Below are 13,454 nucleotides of genomic sequence, written 5' to 3'. Positions count from 1 at the left end.
AAAGCTTGGGCCCTAATATGACGTCAGAACAAATAAACAAGCAAGGATTTTGATTGGTTGCACATAATTTTTAAAATTCTAGGTGGCCCCCCGCACCATCATAAAAACTGAATGAGATATTTAACGCATTGATTTCAAAGTAAAGCCAGTTTTTATTTCCAAGAACAGACTGATAAGCGCTGCAAACTTTGGCAAAGAACAGTCAGGCCTCCTATTTAGGAACTTCTATTTACTTGATTGGATGTCCAACTTCCTTTTTACAATTGTAAAATAGCAATATTTGAAATTATTTTTTAGTTTCTGTCGTTTATGGAAACACTGCAGACAGTGTAAGGGAAAGGAAACATGCTCTTAGTTCGGGCGGTTTCTAAATTATAGTCCCTGCTAATTCAACCCATTTTTATTGTTATTTCCAATTAATTTTATTAACATGCCCGTAATGCCTTATATATAACTAGAGCAGCATTTTCATACAAAGATTTGCAGCAAGCTCAAGTTTTTTTTAACTAGTTAAATCGTGCAAGCATTGCTCTAGTCTATTTATCTTTGAAATATGGTAATGGTCAGTGTCATAACTTTAAACAGGAATATAAAACGTGGTGAATAGTGGGATTTCCCAAATCTTTGATAAATCTTTGAATGAAATTTTTGTTCATTTTGGATAGATAGTTGGATAGATCGCCTGTCTAAACAGTCAAGTTTAAATGACCGTGTTTCAAATGATCAGGCACTTCCATCATAATTTTGTTTCGATTTGACAATGTCACTATATTAAAGTAGGTAATACAATTTAGTAACTGGCACTGTAATGTCTCCCTTATATCTGAGGATTTTATTAGCTTATATTGGTCACATTAGCAGGCACTATTTTTCTGTAGTGACCAGCTAAAATGTACAATTTTAGAACTTTTAGAACAGAACTATAAGAATGGTTTCAATGTGTTTGAAAAAATTTTCTTAAGTTGTTCGAACGTTTATATTGTTAGAAAACATAATTTCTACGTCCATGAACATATTGTAATTTTTTTTTTATTTTTTTTAAATGCCAATGTTTTTGTGACTTAGATCTATTTGGCTATAAATTACTTCATCTCCTATGTTCTTATCAAGCTACCAGGTACTAAATGACATGATGTTGCAACCCTTGTTGCTATTTTTGCATAGCACCAGGCTAAGCGGGTTATAAGTTATTACTGTAAAAAGAAAAAATGATTGTTGGAAAATAAAAGTTCAAAAAATGTGTCTTATTTTCAAGTATCCTTAAAACTGATAGGCATTTTCTTCATTTTTGTCAGCGACTTAAAAAATGGTTGTGTTTTTCAGCCATTACCAATTGTCACATTGTATTCGCCTGGATATGTGGCTTTAGACTTGATTACGTCCCATACATATTTGTTTCCTCTGTTGCAAAATCTGTCACAAGGTCATGATGGAACTGTACTTTAAATCACTAGATGCGTCTTTCTCTATTTTTTGTACTTATAGTTTAGTCTAATTAGCCTGAAATATAGGTCAACCTAGAATAAATTGTTATATTAACATATTTGGTATCATTAGAAGCGCAATTTTTATGTACATTAAAATTCACTAAAAAGCATAAAAAGTATAAAGCAAAATGCAATAGTGGGTATTTGAATGAAATTTAACTGAAATTCTTTGATGAAAACCTTAAGATTACTGTAAAGGAAAAAACTCACTTGATGAGTAGTCTCAGAAAAACCCTTACAATTTATCAATACTTTCATATTTTTTTTTATTTGTTTTTTGTTTTTGAATGTTTGATGAAAGACTTTTTAATAGTGATATTTTCGTGAGATGTTGATTTTCAAAAAAGAAAATATAATGAAATAAACACACACAATTTTTTTTCACTGTACGTTTTAAAATGGCTTCTTTTTCCGAACGTGTGGTCGGAGACTTCTCGTTTTTGCACCATTATATTCAGCATAAATTAAATTCACAAAGGTTCCCGGATTTTTCTTTATAATAACGTTGTTATGAAATTATTTGTAATTATATGTAATCATTTAAAAAAATGCATATTTTTTTCTTTCTGTTGTCATAACTTGCTAATCAGTAATTTATACAAAAAAATCCGGGAACCTTTTGTGCATAATTTATTCAGCTTTCCGCTTTCCATTACGGAAAATTTCAATGAGCCAATAGGAAGCTTTCAGAAAAAGAGACCACAAACGTAAAGGCATGTATGCGAAAATTTACTAACAAGATATTTGTTTTTAAAGATTTTCGTAGGTGTTATGAAAATGTGCGAACTGAGTATGCAGAAAGAGGACAGAAGTGAGAACTTTTTCTTTATGCTGAATATGCGTGAAAAGGCTTTTTTCAGAAAAAAGAGATGTTTCAAATTTTTCATGGAGTATAAAATATGTCATTCGAAAGAGAATTTTTTTTTCTATATGTCTTGAATTTTTTGCAAAAAACCTAAAAAAAAAATTGTTTCCTTTACAGTAACCTTAACAATTTATTACTAGTTGAAAAAAATTAACTACAAGTCGTCGAAAATGTTTCTTTTGCAGTCGTTTTCATCTTCTGTATTGTCTTTTTCGAGCCTTGGGTCTTTATTGGTGCAGCTATCTCCTCTGTAGTTCCCGCAGCCAGTGAGACAGTGCAGTTCTTTCTGCACAAACAATTTGTGGAACACGGTTTTTTTGTCTCGAGTTTGCAATTACACCTTATGAACTTAAGCAATCTTTCCGGTGCAACAGGCTCTTTAGAGTATACAGGCAAGTATTTGTCATTTTGAGTAATCCAACCCCAGTCCTCTGGATCCAAACTAGCCTTGTGTATATAGGTTTTTCGTTTACCCGAACATAATGTGAGAATAATAATTTATATGAAAAATAAACGATAATCACTGACAGTATGATGTGATTTCTTGATTTTATTAATTGATCTTTAGAGTCTCGTTCCATACGACTACTTCTCGTCCCAACGTGTTGCTCACTTGATTGAGATTGATGATCTGTAAGTTTAGACATGGATTGTTGAATAGATGCTAATCATTGCATCATGAGACACCAGGTTGATATTACACCTCTTCCTCTACTTAATCCTCCGCGACTTTTTACAGCACTCATCAAGACCTGTTCGATTATCAGATCAGACCACAAGCCAGCCCAATATTGATCACTTCTTCTGATAGTGTGATAGCCCTTCTCGTGGAAGCAGTGGTATAACCATGGATGCTTTTGGGGAAGATCATTCATGCTTTGCAAATATAGCCGGGTACTTTTTGCATAATTAACTCGTCCGAGGCTGCAAACAAATTCAGCATCCTTTTGACACCATCACTGACAATGACGTTAAAATTGATGGCTATGTTATAGGAATGATCGGAATAGACGAGGTGGGGGTGTTCTAATTTTTGTTAATGAAAACTTGGATAGCCACCTTTTGAAATACCTTTACTTCAAAAATGTTGAATCACTATGGGTGAAAGTGTGCCTGAAAAAAACTAAACCTATTTACATGTGTGGGGTTTACAGGCCACCTGGAGGTAGTGATTTGCAGAGTACCGAAAACCTGTGTACTCATTTTAAACAGTGTTTTAACAAGCTCCCAAAAGAAAAAGAAGTTTTTATCTTGGGAGATTTTAACTGTAACATGCTTTCAAAATATGCTCTTTCCTCCAAAATAAAGGAATTATGCTCCACTCTTTTCCTAAAACAACATATTACGGAGCCAACTCGTGTTACTGAAAATAGTAGCACTCTTATAGACTTGATACTTTCTAACAGTTCTTGTATTACTAAAACTGGTGTCATGGATTTAGGCATCAGTGATCACAATTTAGTTTATGTTATCAGAAAATTCAAAAGGCCAAAATTTGAACCTAAAACATGCAAGGTTCGTAGCTACAAGAACTTCAGTGAAGAGGCTTTTCTGAAGGACCTCAGGAATTTAGACTGGTCATATTTTAATAATTATGATGACCTTGATGAAGCATGTGAGAAACTGAATAAAAATGTTAAAACAGTGGCTGACAAACATGCCCCTTTCAAAACACATAGATTTTCTGGCCGTGTTGAGGCATGGGTCACTGATGAATTAATAATAGCCATCAAAGAAAGAGACTTCTTGAAACGGAAAGCATCAAAAACAAAATCCATCATAGACTGGGAAGCTTTCAAACAAAAAAGGAACCAGGTAATAGGTCTCAAAAATCGACTTAAAAACGAGTACTATAATGACGTTTTGCAGGACTTTCAAAAACAGCCAAAACAACTTTGGAAAACCCTAAAAAAACTGGTTCCTGATAAGTCAGGCAATACTACCTCGATAAAACGAGTAGTCCAAAACGATGGTACAGAAACTTCTCACCCAAAATAAATTTCCAACACATTCAATTCATTTTTTGTCAGTGTTGGTGCCAAACTAGCCTCTAAATTTTCTTCTGACACTACTAATGTTAATCCACCTGTTAGCGGACACGATTTTCGGTGGGCTCGTATTGAGACCAAAAGTGTCGAAAAAATAATTAGTTCACTAAAACTTAATAAACTCATCATTAAACAATGACACAATGATGCCCTTTTGAGTCTGTCTTTTAAGATTATTTCTAGAAATTTTCTTTAAGTTGTAGGCTGCACGTTCTCACAAATATTGATGTCAACTATTTCCTCCTCTGTTGGATAGTACTCTTTGTCAATTTGCGTTGATCGTATATCCGCAAGAATCAGTTTTGCAGCTCTTTTTATTATTCTTTTGGAGTCTTTTTCAGCTTCTTTTTTTCTTGCTTCATATCATGCATTGTTAATGATAAGACTTGCCGTATCTTTCAAACACACAACGTCAGACTTCCCATTTAATTCAGCAAAAAAGATGTGATGATTATATTTATCTTTCACCTTCGTCTTCAGCCACTTGGTGGTGTAGACAGTTTCTGAATTTACCATTCTGATCATTATGCTGCGTAATTCAGTGGCAGTGTATAGCTCAGCTTCATACTCCATCCAGTCACAAAGCTGGTCGAAATGACATCTTTTTTCTTCTTCTTCTGGTCTTCCTACTTTCACATTTTTCATGTTTTTTTTTCTCCATATTTTCCAAGAGTCCTTGGTTTTGCCAAGTTGTAAAATAATGATAAGCATGACTTGTGGTAACGTGCATCTGTAGCAACAAGATCATGGCCACCTCTAACACATACTTCCACCTCTTCTCCTTCTTTTCCTCTTTTCTGACATTTCAGCAACACTTTGTCTTTAAACCTTAACTGGGTCACTTCGTGACAATCATTTTTCTAATGTTTTTTTGTATTTTTGTAGTAGGCTTCACCACAAAATAAACAATGGCTTTTCCAATCAAATGCAGATCGCAATATTTTACGTTTCTTTTCTGCTTCTTTCAATGGTGATAATAAGCTAAACGTTGACAGCTTCTATGTACTTTAATGTTGGGTTCTTTTAGCGAGAGCTGTTCTTCGATTGGTTTTACAAGATCAATGCGTTTGTGTGCGTGTGCGTTTTTTTTTTGCATAGTTTGTCGTTTGTGTGCTTGTGCGTTTTTTTTTGCATAGTTTAGTAGTGTGTGAACTCCTTTTCTGCCATCCTGCAAGGTTTTTTTGAGAGGATTAAGATCCCTTGCATATTACACACGGAACCCGTTTGTTGCTTGAGAGCTCAGAGAAAAATATATTTTCAAATTGAAAGGGATTCTTTGCTATAAGGTGAGGTAACTTAAATCTTTCGACAATTTATCACTTCTGACCTTTAACATTATCCTGAGAGAACACTGTAAACTATAAATATGCTTTTTCTAAAAAATCAGTAAAGACAGTAATTATCTAATTAACTAATAAAAACTATGGCCCTTACTTAATGTTACTCTTTATAACAAGAAACTTTTTTGATAAGTATGCAATGACCTATCTTCCTGGCTCATTATCCGTTACTTTTAATCAAGATTGGTCCATACAGCCAGCAAATCATATATAAATCAAGATTGGTCCATACAACCAGCAAATCATATATAAATCAAGATTGGTCCATACAGCCAGCAAATTATATATAAAATGTTATTTTTCTTTATTTTTTATCCTGAAAGAAAATTCGAATTTTTAGCAATGCAATAGCTTCAAATAAACTAGAAACAAACTCAAATAGATGTTCTTAGCTAATAAAATGCTTAAAATCCTTGAAAATACCCCCTCTTGCGTTTTGATTTACAACTGTTAGTGGCCCCTGATTCCGAATTGAGGCATACTCTCGTATTATTCTTTATAAAATTGCGCTTCTAATGATACCAAATATGTAAATATAACAATTTGATTTCTATTTTGACTAGACTATTATTGGATTGGGAACAAGACGATAAAATAATCTGAAAATATTTATATATACAAAGAATAGATAATTTTACAGTCATTGTTACCATTTTTTTAGAGAGAGAGAATTTTATTTAAGCGAAGCGTAGTTATATCACTGGTGATTTCTTTGATTGCTGTTTGATTTTGAAGGTTTATATACATTTTTTCATCAATGATTTTTTTTAGATGGGATCTGAAAATAAAGGTAGAAAAAGAGACCATAGTGAAAGTCCAAAATTAAAAAAGAAACAAAAGCGAAGATATAGAAATGATCGATCCAAAAAGTGGAAACAAGACTCAGCGGATTCTTCAAGCGAAGAAGAAATGTTAAGCTCTGATGAATATTCCTCTAGTGGTGAAAAAAGGTGAGATTAAAAATGCTTATGTGGCATAGTGAAGTATGCCGCATTAGTGGAGTATGCAGTACGCTGCTCTAACTACATTTTTGAAAGCTTTTAAACTTTTCTTAGCAATAGGTGCTGTTTTAAAATTGTCGAAGTGGCTCATACTGTAGTCATAATGATGGGTTTTTATAATGGGTGGTAATGATCTTAAAGATGAATAGCCAGGGGGTGGGAATGACTGGCCTTTAAAAAAGTTTTTTGTTTGGATTCTGGACTTTTTAGTAGGGTGGGAAACTTCGACAGCTCATAAACCACATTTATAAGCCAATTGTAATATTCTATTTTTTAGAAAATCACGTGACACAAAAAGGTACGCAAGTTTTGATGTTTTTTTCTGTTTACAGTTTGGGTTTTCTTGAAAAAGTTTATTTGTTTATTCATGCTTAATATTAATAGGCATAAGAGAAGAAAAGAAACTAAGCATAGGCAAGCAGACAATTCATCTGCTAGCAGTTCTTCTCGCAGTCCTGTCGTTGAAAAGCGCAAAAAGAACAAGAAAAAAAACAAACGGAGTTCTTCATCTTCAGATAGTGAACACGAGCGCAAAATAAAAAAGGACAGAAAAAAACACAGGCGAAGCGAGTCTAGTAGTCCGGAAAAAAAATCTCGCCGTTCAAAAAGTAGAAGTCCGTCACGGCGACGCAAACGCAGTCAGAGTAGAAGCCCTAGCCGTCGACGAAAACGGAGTAAAGAACGCAAGCGAAGCCGGAGTCCTGTCAAAAAGAAAAATGCCCGAGAAAGAAGCGAGAGTCCAGTGAAAAGCAGAAGAAAGCGTAAAAGTCATAGTTCTTCTCCCATTCGTAGTAAGAAAACAGAGAAAAGCGAAGCTGTGAAAGATAAAGCTGATATAGGAAGGAGCGAGACTCCAGTGAAAGAGAGAAGGCGTCGTAAAAGTAGGAGCACGTCCCCTGCCCAAAATGAGAAGAATGAGAAAAGTGAAACGCCTGACGATGAAAAGGGTACTAAAAATATTGTCGAGACCGAAAAACTAAATGAAGACGCTTTTAGGCAGGAAACTATTAAAAAAATAAAAGAAAGAGAAAAAGAAGAAATGGAGAAAGAGAAGCAAAAACTGCTTGCGGAGGAGAAAAAGCAAAAGGAAATCGAAGAAAAAAAGAAACTAAAAGAGTTGGAGGAGAAATTAAAAAAGAAGCAGATGGAAGAGAAGGAGAAACGAAGGGCAAAAGAACTACAAAAAGAAAAAGAGAGAGCTAAGGAGAAAGAACTAGCAAAAGAAAAATCGCGAGAGGAAGAGAGAGAGAGGATAAAGGAAAAGGAAAGAGATAAATTGAAACGAGACGAGGATAGAAGACGAAAAGAGTCAAAACGGAAAGAGGAAAAAAACGAAACCAAGAAGAACTTAAAAAGGGAGGAGGCGAAGAGTGAGAAGCCTGCGCTTGTAAAAAAAGAAGTATTGAATCCTGAGGAGGAGATGAGGAAACGAAAGGAACGCATTGAAGCGTGGAGAAATGCCCGAAAGAAAGACTCCGCGAAATCCGAATCGGAAAAAACGGACGAAGAAAAGGATGAAGCTCAAAAGAAATGGAGTTTAGAAGACGATGATGAAGATGACGACGATGCTGCTGATGCTGCTGCGTCAACCACCGCAAGCGAAAATAAAACAGAAGAGAGCGTTACTGTTAATGGTAAACCAATGAAGAAAGCTGAACCTGCGGAGGAGAAAAATATGAGCGAGTCTGAAGACGAAGATTTAGATCCACTTGATGCGTTTATGAAAGGTATCGATAAAGAAATCAATAAGAACGCTTCAGGAAAAAGCAGCAAACCTTCATCAGTCGGCCGCAGTAAAACCAAGACTATTACTGTAGTAAAAACGGTCGTAAAGAAGTCTGTTCAAGCTGTAGCGAAACCTGAAGTTATTGAACAAAACCAGGACGCACTGGAATATTCCTCTGAAGAGGACGCTCCAGAAGACGTGAAAGCGAGCGATTTTTTAGACGTAACAAAGAAAAAAAAGGAACTTACGATTGCCGACCACAGCAAGATATACTACGCGTCATTTCGACGGAACTTCTATGTAGAGGTGCCGGACATTGCTCGTATGTCGGATGATGAAGTTAAACTATATAGAGACTCATTAGGAGACATTCAGGTCCGCGGCAAACACGTACCTAAGCCTATCAAAACGTGGGCACAGTGTGGTCTAAGCACGAAGGTGATGAACGTTCTAAAGCGGTGCGGATACGAGAAACCGACGCCCATTCAAGCTCAAGCTGTGCCAGCGATTATGTCAGGTCGTGATATGATTGGCATCGCTAAAACAGGTTCTGGCAAAACACTGGCGTTTCTTTTGCCGATGCTCCGACATGTGATCGACCAGCCGGAGCTAGATGAAGACGACGGACCTATAGCCATCATTATGACGCCGACAAGAGAATTAGCGTTGCAAATTTACCGCGAAAGTAAAAAATTTTGCAAACCGATGAATTTGACTGTGGCGTGTATATATGGTGGAAGTGGGATTAGTGAACAGATATCAGAATTGAAAAGAGGGGCGGAAGTGATCGTTTGCACGCCGGGTCGTATGATCGATATGTTGGCAGCTAACAACGGGAAAGTGACGAACTGTCGACGATGTACGTATTTAGTACTGGATGAAGCTGATCGTATGTTCGATATGGGTTTCGAACCTCAGGTAATATTAAAAAACTAGTCGTTAACCCCGTGAAAAAAATCCATGGGGTCGCCCGTCTTTAGATTACACGCTATTTCGTGTGCCCGTTGCACTACATTTTTCTTGCGGACAGACAGATAAAACATGGCTATTATTGTGGAGAAAAAGTAACAGTGTTTCTGAGCTTTGAGTGGTTAAGAAAGTTTACAATGGTTGTTATTTATAAGCATGATTTAAGTTCAGTAAAGAACCTACCAAAAAAACATTGCAATCTACGATCTTAGAAACACAGCTTATCAATTGTGGTCACAAATAAAGTAGTTCTTTTTGATAACTGCTTTCTTTTCTTTCGGCCATAAAGAGAAGATTTACATTTTTTTTTAAAATCTAAACAAAACAATTGCTCTAAAATTGCTAGAATTTTAACCAATTGCTAAACAGTTTGGATGGGACAAATTAATAGTTGAAAATATAAAACAATTTGCTTGCCAAATAATTGGTCAAATATCAAACAATTTCCATGGTGCGAAGGTCTAATACACGATTTTTTTATAAGAAGATGAGCCTAAAGAACCTTAAAATCTTAAACAAAAATTTAAGAAAATCACCAGCGTGTTAAGATACAATTTTTATAGACCTTGATATTTGCATTTACAGCTACTAAATCACCATTATTTCAAAACACAATCAAGTTGTTTTTTTCAGTCAAATATACATCCTAACAAAGTTTTATCCTAAAAATAACGAAAAAGTCTTTTTTCTTCAATAAAAATAAAAGTTGTCTTTAATAAAATACATAACTATAATGTTAATACTGTCGATGAAATATCGTAGTTATTTATAAAGAAAGAAAAGAAAGTAGAGAAATAAAAATTTTGTTTTTAACTCATTTTAAAATACACGTCCCGTTTAATCTTAGCATGTAAACAATGACTAAACAATTTTTGTGACGTTTTCCCTAAGAAGCTAAATAATGTTTGGGGCGAAGTGAAAAAAAATCAATTGTCTATAAAATAAGTGTACTCTCGCAAAATATGAATATGAAACAAAAAATGTTTTTATAGACATGAATATTCATTAAAAAATTCTCGCAGACTTATTTCAAAGATCCACGAAGTACCGCGAACATTTCTCACCGCAAAAATTTCTCTTTCCGTAAAATATGTGTTCACATTGTCTTTTAGGTAATGCGAATTATTGGTAACATTCGCCCTGACAGACAGACGGTGTTATTCTCCGCTACCTTTCCTCGTCAAATGGAAGCAGTGGCGCGTAAGGTGTTGACAAAGCCTGTGGAAATACAAGTCGGTGGTCGCAGTGTCGTGTGTTCGGACGTGGAGCAGCGTGCGTTAGTTCTTGAAGCTGACAACAAATTTTTTAAACTACTCGAACTGTTGGGTGTTTATCAGGAAAAGGGGAGTGTCCTCGCATTCGTCGAAAAACAAGATACTGCGGATTCTTTATTTAAAGACTTACTAAAAAACGGTTACCCGTGCTTGTCTTTACACGGGGGCATGGACCAGTTTGACCGAGATAGTACCATAGCTGATTTTAAAAACGGTGTGACAAGGCTTATGGTTTCAACGTCCGTAGCCGCACGGGGTTTGGATGTAAAGAATCTTATTTTAGTGGTTAATTACGATTGTCCAAATCACTACGAGGATTACGTACATCGTGTCGGGCGGACTGGGCGGGCTGGCAATAAAGGTACAGCTTTTACATTCTTAACGCCTGAACAGGGGCGCAATGCAGGCGATGTCATAAAAGCGTTCGAACTTTCAAAATGTGAAACGCCCGTCGACGTGCAAGCTCTGTGGAACGAGTTCAAAGAAGAGATGGCAAAGGAAGGAAAGTCTGTGAAATTAAACAGCGGTTTCACTGGCAAGGGCTTTAAGTTTAACGACGAAGAAGCAGCCCGTGTCAACGAATCGAAAAAAATGCGAAAATTCGCCTTGGGTTTGCAAGATTCAGATGATGAAGCAGAAGCAGCTGAAAACGCGATGGAGAAAATCGATGCGGACCTCGAGAAAGCGTTTTCTAACAAGCCGAAAGTGGCGATTGCTCCTGAAGTTGTTGAAATGCAGAAGGTGAGAGCGGCCGAACAGAACGTCGATAAGGGAAAGCTCCAACAGGCTTCCAACATCGCCGCCCTGATAAACAAGAAATTAACATCTGGCCAAGTCATCGACAGAAATGCCGCAGCTACCGCTCATATTCTCTCCGGTGGAGCGTTGGAATCATTGAAGGGGGTCGGGTTGGCCAAGCAATTGGCGGACAAAGTCAACGCGAAGTTGAATTATAAACCTATTGAACAGGAGGTACAAGAAGTTGAAAAGCCTGCTGCCGTACGGTACGAAGACGAAATCGATATTAACGATTTTCCGCAACAAGCGCGATGGAGGATTACATCGAAAGAAATTATTGAACAAGTGCGAGAACTATCTGAAGCAGGCGTGACCGTTCGTGGTCTTTATATTCCACCCAACAAAAAACCTGATGAAGCTGAAGGTGAAAAGAGGCTACACTTGTACATCGAGTCGTTATCCGAGAGAAGCATTCAGATCGCCAAGGCGGAAATTAAACGGTTGTTGAAGGAAGAGTTGATTAGAGCAGAATCGCACACGTATCGACCTGCACAGACAGGACGGTATAAAGTGGTTTAACTTTTACTCTTTTAATATTTTCTTTTCAATAAATAAAACAAAGCAATAAAAAAGCTTTTGCGATGATATCAAATACGAATTTTTCTCATTCGTAGTATTCTTTTCGATTTTTTAACGAAACTATGAAAATTATTAGAAAGTAATCGTTATTTTGTGTCCTCGGAAATTCGCCTGTTGTCGTGCATTTTTAACACGAAGTAACAATCCGGCTACCATTTTGAACAAAATACTGCTATTAATATATCGCGCAATTTGTGAACGTACAGGGGTATTTTCACGAAGCGAATTGTAAGTGGCGAATCGAAGCAATTTTTTTGGTTTTGAAAACCAGGCACTTATTTTGAATTCTTCCAGTAACGAGTTTTCCTGATAATAAAGACTGAAGATTGCGTCTGAAGTGGTTAAAAGTGTACACCGAAATATTTCACCGCTAAAAGATAGAAACTGTTTCTACTTTTCAGCAAAGCGAATTTTTCGGTGTAAAATGGAAACAAATAAAACTGCACGTGCTCAGATACGTGAATATGCTACTAATTCGCCCCTGTGAGATCCCCCCTCTAAAAAGTTTGTACGAATTTCATGTGTGTTTTCCTTGGTTATTAAAGAATGAATTTTCAAAATTGCGGGCCATAACAGAAAAATATCTTGATCCTAATACACCTTACGTGTATCCATTCTGTTGGGATTGTCAGCAATTTTCTAAACACCAAAAAACTATTCCCATTTTTTAATACGTTTGTATAGATTGAATGTCAGATTGGTTTAAAAAAATGAACATTGACTTTTTACAATTTTTGAGTATCCACGATTTCAATGGATTTTTGGACCGAAATAGCAGGAAAAATTAGGAGTGACTGTTGCGTGAACGCCGTGCTAAGTTTTCATATGCTCAAGTTGTTTGGACTGAAACTGGAATAGATGTTTGTTAGAAAATGGCTGGACGCTGATCTAAACCCGCTTGTTCGAAAAAAAATAAGGGATACAGATAATACAAACAGGCTAAGGTTCTATATATAAATTTTTTGAAAATATTAACAAACTTGTCGCACGGGGTCGTCTGTCTTTTATATATCGCATTCCGTGTTTCTGCAACAGACGGCTATTATTATGAAGAAAAATTGTAGAGTCAGGGGTGGCTTAGAGGGGTTCTTCCTTTACCTTCTTGTAAGCTTTAAAAAAAATTCTATAAACATTTACACAAGTACTTCTCTAATGACATCACCGTGTGATTGAAATTGCACTCTTTTTCACTCTAAATAAAAACCTCGCAAAGTACTGTCATTTCTTCAGTTTTTTTGCGGCTGTTAATTTTCAAGAATGGTATTTTGAAGAATATTTCGCGGGTACACAATTCTGCGAATTATTCTTAATTTTTTTTATTGAACACTAATTCGTCCGCGAAATAAGGTTGTCTAAATAATACGTCA

At 36.0% G+C, this 13,454-nt stretch overlaps 1 protein-coding gene across 1 annotated transcript; it reads left to right on the top strand.

The window, feature by feature from the left end:
* The first annotated feature begins 753 nt into the window (after window positions 1–753).
* LOC130646825 (probable ATP-dependent RNA helicase DDX46) lies at window positions 754–12,100 on the top strand. The gene is made up of 5 exons (XM_057452547.1): window positions 754–776; window positions 6,512–6,690; window positions 7,019–7,039; window positions 7,126–9,385; window positions 10,549–12,100. Exons 2-5 carry the CDS (start codon window positions 6,512–6,514, stop codon window positions 12,025–12,027), a joined length of 3,939 nt encoding a protein of 1,312 aa, XP_057308530.1. The 5' UTR covers window positions 754–776; the 3' UTR covers window positions 12,028–12,100.
* The last annotated feature ends 1,354 nt before the right edge of the window (window positions 12,101–13,454 follow it).

Source organism: Hydractinia symbiolongicarpus, chromosome 1 (genome assembly GCF_029227915.1).
Source record: "Hydractinia symbiolongicarpus strain clone_291-10 chromosome 1, HSymV2.1, whole genome shotgun sequence".
NCBI lineage: Eukaryota > Metazoa > Cnidaria > Hydrozoa > Anthoathecata > Hydractiniidae > Hydractinia > Hydractinia symbiolongicarpus.
The sequence above is the reverse complement of the archived record's forward strand: the minus strand, read 5'-3'. Positions and strand labels throughout refer to the sequence as shown.

What these genes read in the sequence shown, in the direction of transcription:
- LOC130646825 (XM_057452547.1), top strand. Translation starts at nt 6,512, where the DNA reads ATGGGATCTGAAAATAAAGGTAGAAAAAGAGACCATAGTGAAAGTCCA. An exon ending in TCCTCTAGTGGTGAAAAAAG is followed by an intron (nt 6,691 to 7,018) that starts GTGAGATTAAAA and finishes TCTATTTTTTAG; the next exon opens with AAAATCACGTGACACAAAAA. An exon ending in AAATCACGTGACACAAAAAG is followed by an intron (nt 7,040 to 7,125) that starts GTACGCAAGTTT and finishes TAATATTAATAG; the next exon opens with GCATAAGAGAAGAAAAGAAA.